We start from the raw sequence: 17,004 nt of genomic DNA on the forward strand, positions 1-17,004 counted from the left end.
ATAAGTCGCGCCCCCCTTTTTTAAAAGTTTTTTCGCATTTCTAAATATATTTCCTTGTAATCAAGTTTGATACCATTGTTGAGCTAATATCATAATGATTGCAAGCCTGCCTTAACCAAAAAATGCCCCGAATAAACCATGACGTCACCTCTACTTTTCCATACTAAATGTCAACATTGACTGCATATACTAGTACTTCACAATTACACTGTGGCATCGGGTGGGCTAGTTTTGCGCTAGAATCAAATTGTGTTGTGGAGATTTTAGAGCACATTAGATATTTCAAGGTGAGAGTTCCTTGGGGCCCCCTTACCCCGTAACTCTAATTCAAATCCTGTCCCTCCCTTAACCCCCTCATTTCAATTGTATATACCCCTCTCCGGGTCACGTGTAGTTATTTGGAGGGGCATATTGAATCACATTTTGCTGGGGTGTTAGGCTTAGTGTTTAGGTCAGGGGTGAAGGGGCCTTAAGAAACTGTTTCCCTTACCTCTGTTCAGATGCGCAATTACAGGGTTGATCGCTTACCAAATTATATTCACTTTGGTCGCTGCGGGCGAACACAATGTCTCACAGCAAACGATATCTCCGACAATGCTACACGTGATGTGTACATAGTCAGCACTGACGTAAGATTCGGCCATAGGAATGTGATAATAATAATAATAATAATAATAATAATAATAATAATAATACTATTTATATAGTTTATATAGCGCCTGATATTCATCAAATGATGCCCAATGACGCTCACACTTCACATAAATGCTTGATGAAATAGGATTTATAACCTGGATTTTAATGTGTGAACATGTGGTGCTGTACGAATGTCATTTGGTAGATGATTCTATAGTAATAGTAATTTTCCATCAAAGTAAAAAAGGCAAATGGTCTTATAATGCATCACACCATTTCCTACCTGTCACTGTTTCACAATCTCCCAGCTTATGAGATCCTGACTTGGCATGCACAACACAAATACAATATGATAAGCAAATCAATAGAATCAACAACACCAACACTTTCTCTCAGACAGATACAAAAAAAACAAGTTGCAAATCTCACCTTGGAAGCAGCAGATCTCTTTGAGCTCTACTCGAAACCAATAGATTGGTGTATGTGACAGGAATCTCTGTGAAACAGCACTATCAAGAGATGCAACGTCAGAAAAGTCGGAACAACCTTATACATTACCTCTTTTTTCATTATTGAAGGTGGTCTTCAGAAAACAATGTCACTCAATACAATGCCCAGGGTAGCTCTATGATAAAGAGTCCAGGACAGACTTCCTTATTATTGTCTTTACAGATATACACCCATGGCTGTGTAAACGGGTTGACTACAAGCCCAGAACTGTTCTCCTTAATGATCCCCATTCATGCTTGCAAGCTCCTCCTCCTCAGATTGCAGTTTGGTTTTTTAGACAAAACTCTTAGAAATCTGCGCACTTCATCCCAACCCCACCCTGTTTGTATTCAAACCACTGACAGTATTACACAATGTCAACCAAGTCCCTTTTCTTGTATCACACGAATTAACTGACATTCTATACTGCGACCCATAAAGAAAGGAAAACCCCTTTTGTACAATGCGAGCAACATCAAAAAGGCCATCAGAACCAGTATGGTAAAGCATGCATCATATGCTGCAATTTTTATCAACTGATCAAGCACAAACAGTACTCTTCTTGTCATTATCATTTTGTGACAATCTGATGACATTTATTGCTGACACAGTCGCCTTGTGGACCAATCACTAGAGTACTCCAGAAGCAAAGAATCAGAGGTCACACCAACAAGCCGTGCTCATCTACATCCCCATTCTTAGTGTATGTCCAGTTGTCAATCATTATGTTTTTGTCTTTGATGTAGCAATCGATCAACCATTGAACAGAATAGGAGATTCTGCAGTTGTAATGGGGAGGGGAGGGGGGGGAGGGCTTCAAAGACAATCATTTTTCAGTTCACAGCAATGAAAAATAATCATTTTTCAGTTCACAGCAATGAAAAATACAAAAACAAAACAGGAAATAGTAAACCCTCATTTATTTCAGGTACTCAAAAAAAAATTATAATAAAAACAAAGAGATAAAAGATGAGCTAAATCTCGACACAAGAGTGCAGCTATATAAAAATGCAATTCTCCAAAAAGAAAATCTATGGTGCTGAAATTCACCAGGACATGGCTCTTACAAGTATTGCACATCACAAATAAAAAAAAAGACAATTAATACAGTAAAAAATACAACTTCTACTACTTTAAGACTACTTTTGTTCCAGAAACATAAAAGCGATAATCAGCAGCCATTTCATACAGGACGCCCTCTGTGTTTAATTTCTCTTAATAGTTGACTGAGGGCGCTCCATACGTCAAATGGTGTACAATGTGCACATTGGAATATATAATACATCACGATATTAGTTGCCACGGGACAAATAAACGGTTCTATAGTGACATATAATATTTCACTCAACTAGTGTACAATTCTTTCATGTAAAAACACCTCTACACGCTGAAAAGTTCTGTGAAAAAAAAAAACTTCGTATAGTATCCAGCGAAGACAGATGTTGGTGAAAATGTTTTTTATTCTGTGAATATAGACAGCATGCATAGATGTAGGTATATTCAATGGAAATGATAAAATTGAAAAAAAAAAATAATTATATTTCACATTTGTTATTAAATAATTATAAATTGTTAATAAATACACAAATTTTGATTACATTTTGAAATTGGTTCGTCTTGGCATGATACTCTCGCTGTAAATGGCCAATAAAGAAATTGCAGTGAGAAAATAAGCATATACATATAAATATATACATAGACATGAAGTTCCAATAAACGAATTAAACAGACAGAGAGAGGGACATGGTAGGGAATCACGTCTGCAATTTTAAAAATAAAAATAACCGGGAATTAAGACCTAAGCACAGTCTTCTTGAGCAAAACAGACGTTTGAAAATTTAAAAAAAAATACAAGTGGCATTTAGCCTTCGTAATGTTGTTAGAACTGACCAGATAGAGAGAGACATGAACACAAAAGATATACTTGATACGAAAACACATCTATCTAACTTTCATTTTGCAAGGGCTGGAATACGGTTGATGTCTGTATGTTGGTTTATATAATTTCTAAAATAACTTGCAAGAAACACAGAATTTAGGGTTGCCCTGGCCAACACAGTACAGTCAAATAAACGGGTATTGGCAGTGGTGTAATATCCTCCACTTGTTTTTATTTGTAGCAAAATTACAGAGGAAGAGAGGGGGGAAAAAAAGTCTGGAGATCAAAACAGAAAATGTGCAGTTATACTTCACAGCCTCACTATGGAGCTGAGAAAATACAGCATCCCTAGCATAACTTGGTTGGAGTTAGAAGCAGAGATATGCAAATAAGTCTTTGTAATTTGCAGTGACAATATTAGTTTGGTAACGAGCCAGCAAGCAATGCATGGCATGCAAGTGATTTTAAACTTATGGATAATAAGTAGATTGTGGATTGTCATGGTTATGAGGTATTTAGGCTCAGTTAATTGCACATATTAATCAATTGCATTCTACTTTACATTATTAATGATTAAGACTGCTTCAACTCTTTCATGTTAGTCAAAAATCTAAAATGATATTTTGGTTTCACAGCAAGTGCTCCCTCTACAGGGGAGACTTGAACAAACATAGAGGGCACACTTAACAAGATACGAGTAATTGAAAGTCGATACATTCCTTCTTTATGTTCTCGAATAAAACAACTCATGAAAACAAGCAAGAGAAGCACTTCAATATGAGCAAAAATTTGAGACGACGTGTTTTTCGTTTACCATACAACAATTTAAGATTCAGAACATCAAAACTATCTTAAATCAAAATGCAACGTTAGACTGACAATTATATTAATAATAAATTAGGTAAAGCAATAACAGATATATTTACAAGCAGAAAAGTGATTTATTATCAAGAAATATTTCTGGTCAGTTTGTTTTCTAAAATTGGCACGCTGGTTATTTTTTATTCCGAAATTGACATCACATTTGAGATTTATCATTAAAAAAAGAAGTTTTTCTTTTTTCAAAAAGTTCTGATAAACAAAAAAATGTGACGATATTGCAGAAACATTAATATTTATCGTTTTGGCGATAGAATACTGCATTAATGTTCGGATTTAAGGCCAAAACTGCAATTGTTGCATTTTCACCAGGTCACATATAAAGTGGACTAACAGTACCATTGACATCAATAGGTGTAACATCAATGCAATACCCGCAGGTCTGTGTCAGCGCTTGGGAAATGGACATGATATCATACAACTAATGTACAACTGAGTGAAAGATGCAAACAGAACATCTGCCACGAAAATGGATTGATTGGATTCTGAACTTGAGTTTCTCAGTTTTAAAGATCAACGTCAAAATGTCCATCTTTCAGAGAGGAATAAGGCATTGAGATATCATCCAATTATACATAAAAAATAGTTTTGTATGTTTGAATCCCATGCGATGATTTTGATGTCACAACAACATTTGCTTGTCCAGCTTTTACGTTCGATTTCACACATAATGCGGGATCTTGCAGTGGATGAAAATTGGCCGATGTTTAGAAGCATCACTGTCATAACCCTTCAAACTTATGATGGTAGAAAAAAAAAAATATGTTAACACAGATTTATGATAAGTCTCATTTGCACGTGACTCGCTTAATGTCCTCACCAAATAGTCCAGTCCAATCACTTATCAAGACTTTAAGCTCAATATCAAAATTTACATTTGAATCGACCATTCCGAGAAAAGAAAAACATTTACCTTAAACTGAGATAAGACCAGTAATTTTAGACGCACGTTAAATTTGTAACATGGATCATAAAATGAACAACTCCGATACTAATCAACTATTTTGTGAAAGTAGAAATACAATATAACAATTTGAAGTACAACTTCGAAGAAAACATAATTTCAGCAGCTTCGTTAATCCGAAGCTAAGATCCCCAGTATTAAAAAGTGGCCTCCCCACTCCCACTGAATATTTATTCCATTTAAAGTATATTGTCATATTCCTTTGATATGTATATGTAAATAAAACATACATATGTAATTTACATCATTGCCACATATGTAATATATCCATCGACACCATTCTCTCGATATTAATTAAAATACGTCCAGCGAATATGTACTGATTTGTCTCTTAAGCATGTGCACTCGTAACGCAAGCACTACACATAATAAATACTAGCTAACGTCTGGCATGCCGATATCATTTTCTGCTAAGAATTCTCGGCTCCTACTCTCGTACCTTGAAGAGTCAGAGCTTGCTGTGCTACTCGGGCTTCCAAGCACACCGTACGCGCCATCTTGGCTGGCAGACCTCGCAAATGCATGTGCCCCACTTCTACCATCTAACCTCTCAAAACTACGTGCTCCACTTTGTCCATCTGATTTAGGTTTACTACCACTTTTTTGCCCATCTATCTTTTCCAAATTATGAGCTCCGCTTCGTCCATCAGAATTGGCTTTCGCAGCAGTGCGTCCATCTAATCGGCTTTGGTTAGCTCGCCTTTTCGCTCTATGTAACTGATGCTCCCGTACCATATCTCTCTCATTCACTCTCAGTTTTAATGACTATAAAGTAAAAGAGAACAAGGTAAGGGAAAACAAATTACAAGAACTTACAACCAAGTGTATCCCTAATATTACTGAGAAACACCACTGATCTAACTTCAAAAAAAAAAAATCGCTATATAATGTAACCCCTTATATATTTTCACTGTTCACCAGCAGTTGTTGCATGGTCTCGTCATAAGCAGTTCCTAAGTTGAAATTCTAACCAGAAACAGAAAGTGAACTGTACCCTGGGTGAGTGTAAGACAGAGAGCAATCCACTTGCCGAGATTCACTCAATTTTGGGGGAGCTTATACTTTGGATAAGGTTTGCAGGGGAATATATTTACACATACACATTAGGATAGTTCATTTAAATTGTAGCGAGTATGCTTTAAGCATACATGTTGTTAAATGGGATGAAATCAGTGGTAGACATTTTAAACCAATGAATTGAAACAAAATCAGATTGAAGTGGATATAACTGATCTGTGTACAACCACCAGTTACCAGATAATATTCAAATTCAAACCTGATGAGGGGAAGGAAGCCTGTAAACTATGGAAAAAGAAATATTTAATATCAGTAAGCTTGCTTTACACATTGGTCACCTCACCTCTCTTACGAGAAACTCCTCCTCCGTCACTTCCTCTGGAATATTTCTGAGTTTATCTAATATTTCATAAAGTCCGGGACACTGAGCCATCTGATCTGACCTGCCAAGGGTGTATCTGAATATCACTAGAGCTATACGAAACATTACTTTTACACCTGTAATATTCAACAACATATAAATGTCAGTAATTTGGACTCCCTAAACTTGGTATTATAATTAATGATCTGAATACTAAATATCAAAATGAAAACCATTTTTGGAATGTCATTTTAAATTCGGACATAAAACCGAGTTTAAGTAACCAATTTATAGTCTCTGTCACAAAGTTGACGGAAATTCTGATGAGCGACAATTTAGGCACAACAAAATTGTAAATGTTTAAAAACGAGAATTGATGCCCTTACGTTCAGATTATGCATCCACTGAACTTTAATTTGTGCAGCCACAAAATACAATAAGTTTTGTATAAATTAGTGAAAATTACCAAATGTATTTCAGTGAAAATGTAGCGTGTTTCTATGAAGTACAAGAATCAAAGCGAGTCATGGAAGTTTTCTTTTCAAACTCCACTGAAATATTTGAGAACATTTCTGTTGTCGAAAACCGTTAAACATTCATCACTCGCCTTCGCAGAAAATCATATCCCAGACTCGGAGTACGGAGGCCCATGGTAGTGTTCTTGAAAACAGGCACATGAACCATTCTGTCATGTAGAGGATGGGTTCAACTCGGCATTTTTTCTGGCAAAAAAAACAAACACAAAAATATCATTCACAATCCAAAACGATGCAAATACAATATTTAAAAGCAGGGTCAACATCGTAGGCAAACAAGAAAAGATTAGTAATGTGGTACATTTATTATTCAATATTTAAAAAAAGAAAGCCATTAATACTGAGACTGTACGTGTGCCATGGAATTATAAGGAACCGTATTTGCTATTATACCATATTGTATTGTATTATAATCGCATCACTAAAAAAAAACACATAAACTAAAATAAAAATTACACTCTATATTGTATGCTGGATCATTTTAATATTAGGTTATTACGAGGATACCTCAAAGTAAATGTATGCATGAAAACAGTACCGCGAGAGTAACGATGCAGAGCAGAGGTTGATGTGACGGCGTACTATTTTGTGATGTTTTTGTTCCTGGCATGTCAAAATAGTCAATGTTTTTAATAGTTATTCCTTGTGAAACTATATAAAAACAATGTTTCTTTTTTGAAGGTTCAAAATGTTTTTAAAATTTGTTGACTAGTTGAATGTATAATAGTGGGATTATTACAAGGATACCTCAAAGTATGCACTAAGACAGTACAGCGGGAGTAACGACCGATGCGCAGCGGAGATCGATGCGATGATGTACTGTTTGAGTGCATACTTTGAGGTATCCTCGTAATAGTCTTATTATTAGACATCTTTGCCTTCCAAGGATACATCATGGGAATGCCGAAATCCAAACTGATTAGAACAGAATCAACAAACTTCTTTGTGTGGAGTCTGGTCAAACCCTAGTGGCAGTGATGTTTGTTGTTACGCACGTAATCATTCCATATTTGGAATTTTTATTTCCTTATAAGATAGGATGAAAAATGCTGTAATTTTGACAGCGTTACAATGACAGATGTATAATAATACTAATTATTTTAACCAAAGATAGATGTCTGTCTTTTACATGTGCTACTAATTGGATACCATCCGGTGAATCAACCTGCAGTAAATATGTCAATCTTATAAAAATCGCCAAGGAAACAACATCGTACATTGCACACACATATTATTCCAAACTCACCAAGTGTTTGTAAGTATATGGAAGGACTTTTTTCAGTAAAGCAAATAAGACGTCTCCGTCTACTTGTACAGCTTCCAAACCCGGACTAAAATAATCCACTAAGTAATTGTCACATATGCATACCAACGTCCAGAATGCTTGCTGCAATACAAAAAAGTAATCATTGCTAATGACAGTAATTTTTATCTGCTACCGGTATTATAGCATGCAACGGTCATAATACATGTAATACATATTACAGGCAATACATAGACATGTACGAACTGAGCTCGTTGACAATAACAGTTGAACATGAGAGGTGTTCTGCATCAAGGATCACTTTGCATATAAAAAAAAACAACCAGATCAGGTGGTAGCAATGCACATTTCAATTAAAGAAAAAATTTAAGTTGAAAAATGAACAAATCTGAGAGAGTTCCACATGTAGTACCTATATATGTAATATCAAAGCAATTGGACTTGCGGTTTTTAACAAGAAGTCGAAAATATCACTTTTTCCCAAAAATGACAAAAATATTCTTTAAAATTAGACAATTGAAGATATAATCACGAAATGAAAAAATCTAAGAGGGGTTTGCCCAAAGTATCAAAGCAATAAGAATAGCAGTTTTCAAGAAGAAGTCGAAAGAGTAAAAAGTTGACACGGATGCTGAAAAATCACTCATATGATAAGCTTCGCTCGACAAAGTCGACAGCGGAGTTAAAAAGTAAAAAGTTAACACGGATGACGACGGACAAACACTCACACGATAAGCTCCGCTCGAGAAACTCAACAGCGAGCTAAACAGATAGGTTTTGCTCCTCGCCCTATTGTATTAAGTTTATTTAATACCACAATACATGTACGTGTTAAACATGTAACATTTATTGAATATTGGTTTTAAATGCATGCGTTGCAGGTTGATTTAATAGATATATTATACAGGAAAAACAAACATAATAATGAATATTATTCACGAAATCTCTATCCAAGGTGAAACATGATCTGCGGACATGAACGCATTGATGTTTTTCAATAAATAGAACGTACTATTGGTACAAAAAACAAGCAGCCTCTCGGCTGAGATACATGTAGCTCCGCTGTTAGCAATGCACATTTCAATTAAAGAACAGACGATATCATTAGAAAATGAACAATATGCATAGTATCAATGCAATGGGACTTGCTGTCTTCAACAAGAATTCAAAAATGTCATTTTTCACCATAAATGATTGTGGTTTTTAACAAGAATATCACTTTTTACCAAAAATGACAAAAATATTCACCAAAATTAGATAATTAAAGATATCATTACAAAATGAACAAATCTGAGAGAGGTCCACATGTAGTACCTACATGTATATATGTAATAATATCAAAGCAATTGGACTTGTCGTTTTTAACAAGAAGTCGAAAATATCACTTTTTACCAAAAATTACAAAAATATTCACCAAAATTAGAGAATTAAAGATATCATTACAAAATGAACAAATTTGAGAGTGGTCCACATGTAGTACCTATATATGTAATATCAAAGCAATTGGACTTGAGGTTTTTAACAAGAAGTCGAAAATATCACTTTTTACCAAAAATGACAAAAATATTCACCAAAATTAGAGAATTAAAGATATCATTACAAAATGAACAAATCTGAGAGAGGTCCACATGTAGTACCCGGTACTTATATATGTAATATCAAAGCAATTGGACTTGCGGTTTTTAACAAGAAGTTGAAAATATCACTTTTTACCAAAAATGACAAAAGTATTCACCAAAATTAGAGAATTAAAGATATCATTACAAAATGAACAAATCTGAGAGAGGTCCACATGTAGTACCTATATATGTAATATCAAAGCAATTGGACTTGCGGTTTTTAACAAAAGGTCGAAAATATCACTTTTTACCAAAAATGACAAAAATATTCACCAAAATTAGAGAACTAAAGATATCATTACAAAATGAACAAATCTGAGAGAGGTCCACATGTAGTACCTATATATGTAATATCAAAGCAATTGGACTTGCGGTTTTTAACAAAAAGTTGAAAATATCACTTTTTACCAAAAATGACAAAAGTATTCACCAAAATTAGAGAATTAAAGATATCAACACAAAATGAACAAATCTGAGAGAGGTCCACATGTAGTACCTATATATGTAATATCAAAGCAATTGGACTTGCGGTTTTTAACAAAAGGTCGAAAATATCACTTTTTACCAAAAATGACAAAAATATTCACCAAAATTAGAGAACTAAAGATATCATTACAAAATGAACAAATCTGAGAGAGATCCACATGTAGTACCTATATATGTAATATCAAAGCAATTGGACTTGCGGTTTTTAACAAGAAGTCGAAAATATCACTTTTTACCAAAAATGACAAAAATATTCACCAAAATTAGAGAATAGAAGATATGATCATGAAATGAGCAAATCTGAGAGAGGGGTACCCAAGGTACAAATACACCAAGTATCAAAGCATTCAGGCTTGTAGTTTTCAAGAAGAAGTCGAAAAAGTAAAACATTGACACAGGCGACGAACGACGGCGGATGACGGACAATCACTCATATGATAAGCTCCGCTCGACAAAGTCGACAGCGGAGCTAAAAATCATATGAGTATATCTGCTTTTTATCTATTTCAATACATAAACCCTACTTTCACGAGGCCTCTTGGTAAGTCGCGATCCCTGATAAGTCATGGTTTTTGCTTGGATCTAACCGCAAGGGTCATTGTAATATTATTGATGTACTTACCTCAGCTGGCATATGCATAAGTAGCGTGGCCGCAATAGGAGCCATTGCTTGACAATAACCGTCCCGAGTATTGTGAATGCTATATGCTTTGAGTACCCTAAATAAATCTTGTTGCCCATACCCACCGCGCTCTGCAAACATCTCGTGCCATGGAAATTGACGATCTAGGTCTTTTTGGATGTCATCGACCCATCTTGGGTCACCTGGCATGGCGTCAATTTCCTTCAAAAGAGTAAGAAGGGTCTTGTTAGTTTTAAATAAAAGTTTCATAGTACATTCATTTTAAAAAACACAAGAAAAATGACAGGAATGACACATTTCTTCACATATATTGTATCGTTTATTTAATTGATGAGAAAAATGACATTTAGAATTGAAAATAAGACATCTACCGGTACAACAATTATTTGCAATAAATTCAGAGCCTATTAAGGCTCATACCAATGTGGTGTGTCTAATCAGTAGTCTGTTACATCATAGCAGACTGTTGCATTCATTTGGAAGTGACGATTGTTTGAAATTTTAGCGAAAAACTGCTTTACTTTCGCTCCTAGGAATTTTGAGAATTTTACGTCATCTCAAAGACCAAATTTGGCAAAATACACTGACATTTGGTGACATAGGACCCATGAGAAATGTTCACTCTTATAAACTTTTGTGATTTTCACAGAATGACGAAATTCACAAAAAGTATGTATCTTGCAGAAATAAAGAGGTCGACAATGGTTTCAGGATAATTACTTACATCAAATTTTCCTTTGTTTCGTTCCATCATTTTCTTGCTTCCAGACAAGTACTGCCAGGCTCGGGCCCGGAGCGATATTGGGATACCTTTACGGCATCTTTGTTTCACCTGTAGAATTTGACAAATTATTAACAATTTAGTATTGAAAAAGAACTGAGACATGGTTCCAGAATATTACAATACTCTTACCATTCCACTATGAAACACCAATTATTTTTCATTCTTTGTGAGTTTTTGGATAAATTGCAGACAATTTTAACTTTGGAGCAAACTCTCCTCATACATTACACCTATGAAAATAGGATGCTATACAAATTGCTCAACATTGTAATACAACACTAACATTAACATGTCCAAGCTTAACATCTGCATGTCTGGGACTACTGAATAGGTTACTGTTAAGAACTGTGTTTGTGTGAATATTACTTAAAAGGCAGTAGTCTCGCCGCCACCCATGCACGAGATATATGGGTCTCATATAATCCAAGATGACGACTTTGACTGTTGAGCATATCAACGAGTACAAACTGAGACGTTACAAAGCTTTAAATAGGTAGGTGTGTTTTTTTTTAGGTGAAGGTTTCTCAGACAAGCTTGATAAGTGAAAAATCTGATTTTTCAATTTCGCACAGACATACAGCTCTTTAGTGCAGCCTTCATTCCCATGATACAGCCTGCACGTGTATGGTGCAGAATACAGTTCTATGGTGCAGCCTTCATGCTTAAAAGCGCAGTATGGTGCAGCACAAGGCTCTGTGTCGCAGCATACGGCTCTGTGACGCAGCATACAGTTCTAAGGTACAGCCTACAAGCTCTATGGAGTAGAATATGTCTCTCGGGCATTGAACACAGCTCAATGGTATCCACATGGAATGAGTTATGGAGCTACATTCTAAGAGGTATACATTACAATATATTTACATATTGCAATCAGAGATGGGACAAAGTAAGTCATGTACAGCCATAGAATGTTAAAATCAAAATTAAATCACAATTTAATGTTGGCTGACATCAGAAAAAAAATGACAGAAAGCATTTAGTCTGACACATGCAATCCTCAGACGTCAAGTATTTCCTGAATCAGTTTAACAATTTTACTCAGATGCTGACAGAACCTGAATTACCGATAATACATGCAGATACCATGTGATAGACTCAGTCAAACATAATATCAACAGATTTCACTGTTTTTTAGTTCGTTTTTTTAATTGAATATGAGCAATGCGATTGCAATAAAACCATAAGTTCTAGCTTTTCCTTGGTAATTTGACAAAGATAGTGTACACATGTTCCAATAGCTTTAAACTCCCCACTAACTGCATGTCATTCTTGTAGGGTAGAATGGAGTCCTTTTTTTTTCTCACCGCCGGGAGGACAGACCGTGTAGATCAAACTGCTACCTGATACTGAATGGATATCCAAATGCCAAACATCTGGCGAGTATGAAGGCATAAATACGCTGACAATCAAACCGGGAACTGCAATGTATGCATAATAATACACCGCTGTACAAGTAGTAGGTACTGTGAAGTACCACTTAAAATGCACTGCAGTCATCTGATCTCCATAAAGTGCCCTCTATGTCAAAGTATGTTTTTACTTACCTTTTTAAATTTCTTTCCCATCCAATAATCCCAATTGTCCAGCATTTCTAACCATTTCGATTCTCTTTTTCGTAGGACTTCAACCGGTATCTCAATATCCCTGGAATCAAAACAGAAATAAAACAAATTTAGATGGTACAATCAACTTATATAATTGCCATTAAAGTCAATTTTCGTCACCATGTGCAAAATACAATGTTACATATTTCACAGACTTCTTCCAAAATTTTGAATATAACATAAAGCCAACAGAAAATGATGTCCATTTGGTTCTAAATTTACAAAAAAAAAATTTATAGAAAAGTACATAAAAATAGAGTTTAAGCAGGAAAAATTATGGCATTCGACGAGATAACAATTACTCTCTTCTGAGTTTTAGACTTCAAAGTAAGCATCCGCAGGAGGTAGGATTAAAATAACATAATAAAAAAATTGACAGAATGAAAGAGAGTATATGGCTATAGGGTGGGTGGGTGAGTGAGTGGCAGAGTTGTTATACCAAAGCTACAGATAGCTACATACAGGTTAATGACTAGGAAACCAGGAAAGCAAAGAAGAGTTGAAGATACATTTAATAAATAAATAAATAAACAAACAGAGGTATCCCCTGCATATCACAACGGCCATCAACATTTAACCTATTGGGGTCAGTGCAGTGTCCTTGGTGAAAACAATGTACTATCAAGGTTGGAAGAGCATTGTTTCCACTTTAACTATAAGTAAATCCAGTATATACATGTACAAGCATGCCAGTCATATCTGGGTAAGATGTTATGGTAATTTCCAGCAGCATCCACCCCCACAGATCCAGTACAATGCTATACATTCGATAGAAAAAAATTGTACGAGGAACTATGTATAGAACGCAAAGAATTCTGAGATAGAAATTGACACAACTTATATCACATGTACATATCAGCGGTACGTACTATCAACAATCTCATATCATAGATCTCCAGATGTCATTCTCACAAAAACATAACAATTGACATTTATTCTCGTCTGTATGTCAATAATCCAATTATTTTTACATCATCATACATGTATTCAGAAGTTGTCCATTTTATCAAGAAGTAAACAAACCGAGTCTTGGAAAAAGAAGCGCAGAATATTCATTTGTATAAATTACCGATAGATGTCATCTTAAATGGCAATTGATGTTGTGGTGCGTCACATTCGATACGGGCGAAATCAATATATTGATTGTTCACATGAAATACAAACGTGTACTGCATTACAAGAACCGCTCTCTACACTCTTGCAGGGGCAACAGCAACATTCAAAATTACAGAAGAAAGATGATAGTACTAAACAAAAATTCATCTATCCATCCATCCATCCATCCATCCAGGAAAAAAAATTGGCAAAATATGCAGATCATTCAGCCACTGGCCCTTTAATATTTTGAACTATTATAAACGAATCCATATATGACAAAATTAGAAGTTTAAAAATTAATATCTGTATCACAGAAATAATTTTAATACTGAAAACTACTTTAATTTGGCAAATTTATGCAAAATTTGTGAGTTAGTGAAAATCATCATGAAATTTTCTATAGAAGTAAAAATGTTACTGTGGCCCTATCACACAGATAGATTTTTCTTCATAAATGCCATCAAATCATTTACATTTCTATAAGCGAAAATTAAGTGGTTCACATCTCAGCTATTTTCAATGTAAAATCAAGAGTTCTCAGAAGCAGAAATTCAGATGATCACAATCCCCCCAGGATATCAACAAAACACTGCTTTTGAAAAAGCTCTAGATATGGTTGATTGTGCTTAATACATGTCAACGCTGCATGAAAACTATTAACTACCTTTTATGTTACTCAAACGAACAAAACATGTTTTTGAAGCTGCGACAAATAAGTCAAAGCAAAGTGAGAACAATTTACGCTGAAAGGTCACCATAGTTGAACCGTACATGCTGAGCGGTAATTAGACAAATTGATTCCCAGGTTTTTGAGAAAAACATGCAGTTTAAATTATCGCATAAAGAACAGGCCAATCAAATTTGGGTCAATTGAGGTCATCCATTATTAATATCACAAGCGCAAAGTAAACACACACAAAAATATATGTTTATAGAAAGATGGAGAGGGGGGGGGCCATTCTAATTTGTCATTAGTGATTTATTTTAAAAGCATGCATATTTTTCACAAGTGTAAGTTGTTAAAAAATTCAAGCACTATCAATAAATTTTAAAAATACAATACTAATTGGATTGGATAAACTCCTGTTATTTATAAGCATCATCAAAATTGACCAAATTGTAGTTTTAAAATGCGTAGTTACGGCCCGTGTCTATGCAAATACCTTCCATTAAAACACATGTAACATTTATGGCTTACGTAATTAAAAATATATTACGCTGAAAGAAAAGATGAGGAATCATTTCGGTTACACATAACATACTCTTGGGAATTCACACTATTTATAAAATTATTAACATTAAATTATTGTACCATGCCTAAAATAGTGTAAACAGAAGGAGAAAATTTAAACTCTGTAAGTATTGATAAGGTACCAGTACCTACATTCTACCATATTGGGCAATTGGAATTCCAAATAAAAATGATTGTGCATATTTTAACTCCATAATTATGCGGCCTTGAACAAGGTAACTACATCTTACCATATTGGGAAATTTGAATTCCAAATAAAAACGATTGTGCATAATTTAACTCCATAATTATGTGGCCTTGAATAAGGTAATTACATCTTACCATATTGGGAAATTTGAATTCCAAATAAAAGCGATTGTGCATAATTTAACTCCATAATTATGCGGCCTTGAACAAGGTAACTACATCTTACCATATTGGGAAATTTGAATTCCAAATAAAAACGATTGTGCATAATTTAACTCCATAATTATGCGGCCTTGAACAAGGTAACTACATCTTACCATATTGGGAAATTTGAATTCCAAATAAAAGCGATTGTGCATAATTTAACTCCATAATTATGCGGCCTTGAACAAGGTAACTACATCTTACCATATTGGGAAATTTGAATTCCAAATAAAAACGATTGTGCATAATTTAACTCCATAATTATGCGGCCTTGAACAAGGTAACTACATCTTACCATATTTGGAAATTTGAATTTCAAATAAAAATGATTGTGCATAATTTAACTCCATAATTATGCGGCCTTGAATAAGGTAACTACATCCTATCATATTGGGAAATTTGAATTCCAAATAAAAACGATTGTGCATAATTTAACTCCATAATTATGCGGCCTTGAACAAGGTAACTACATTCTACCATATTGGGAAATTTGAATTCCAAATAAAAACGATTGTGCATAATTTAACTCCATAATTATGCGGCCTTGAATAAGGTAACTACATCCTATCATATTGGGAAATTTGAATTCCAAATAAAAACGATTGTGCATAATTTAACTCCATAATTATGCGGCCTTGAACAAGGTAACTACATTCTACCATATTGGGAAATTTGAATTCCAAATAAAAACGATTGTGCATAATTTAACTCCATAATTATGCGGCCTTGAACAAGGTAACTACATCTTACCATATTGAGAAATTTGAATTCCAAATAAAAACGATTGTGCATATTTTAACTTCATAATGATGCGGCCTTGAATAACTACATCTTACCATATTGGGAAATTTGAATTCCAAATAAAAATGATTGTGCATATTTTAACTTCATAATTATGCGGCCTTGAATAAGGTAACTACATCCTACCATATTGGGAAATTTGAATTTGAAATAAAAATGATTGTGCATATTTTAACTTCATAATTATGCGGCCTTGAATAAGGTAACTACATCCTATCATATTGGGAAATTTGAATTCCAAATAAAAATGATTGTGCTTATTTTAACTCCATAATTATACGACCATGAATAAGGTACCTACA

At 34.5% G+C, this 17,004-nt stretch overlaps 1 protein-coding gene across 1 annotated transcript in view; it reads right to left on the minus strand.

The window, feature by feature from the left end:
- Positions 1-2,028: 2,028 nt before the first annotated feature.
- Positions 2,029-17,004, minus strand: part of LOC102801932 (TBC1 domain family member whacked-like) — a 43,738-nt gene continuing 28,762 nt past the window's right edge. Inside the window, exons 2-8 of the mRNA XM_006825570.3 lie at positions 13,102-13,201; positions 11,498-11,605; positions 10,753-10,974; positions 8,008-8,148; positions 6,833-6,947; positions 6,208-6,362; positions 2,029-5,612 (exon numbers count right to left, since the gene is read on the minus strand). Of these exons, the coding sequence (XP_006825633.1) occupies positions 5,223-5,612; positions 6,208-6,362; positions 6,833-6,947; positions 8,008-8,148; positions 10,753-10,974; positions 11,498-11,605; positions 13,102-13,201 (1,231 nt within the window). The 3' untranslated portion in view covers positions 2,029-5,222. The remainder of the gene's footprint in view (positions 5,613-6,207; positions 6,363-6,832; positions 6,948-8,007; positions 8,149-10,752; positions 10,975-11,497; positions 11,606-13,101; positions 13,202-17,004) is intronic.

This window comes from Saccoglossus kowalevskii, chromosome 16 (assembly GCF_978046115.1).
Source record: "Saccoglossus kowalevskii chromosome 16, keSacKowa6.1, whole genome shotgun sequence".
In the NCBI taxonomy this organism is placed as follows: domain Eukaryota; kingdom Metazoa; phylum Hemichordata; class Enteropneusta; family Harrimaniidae; genus Saccoglossus; species Saccoglossus kowalevskii.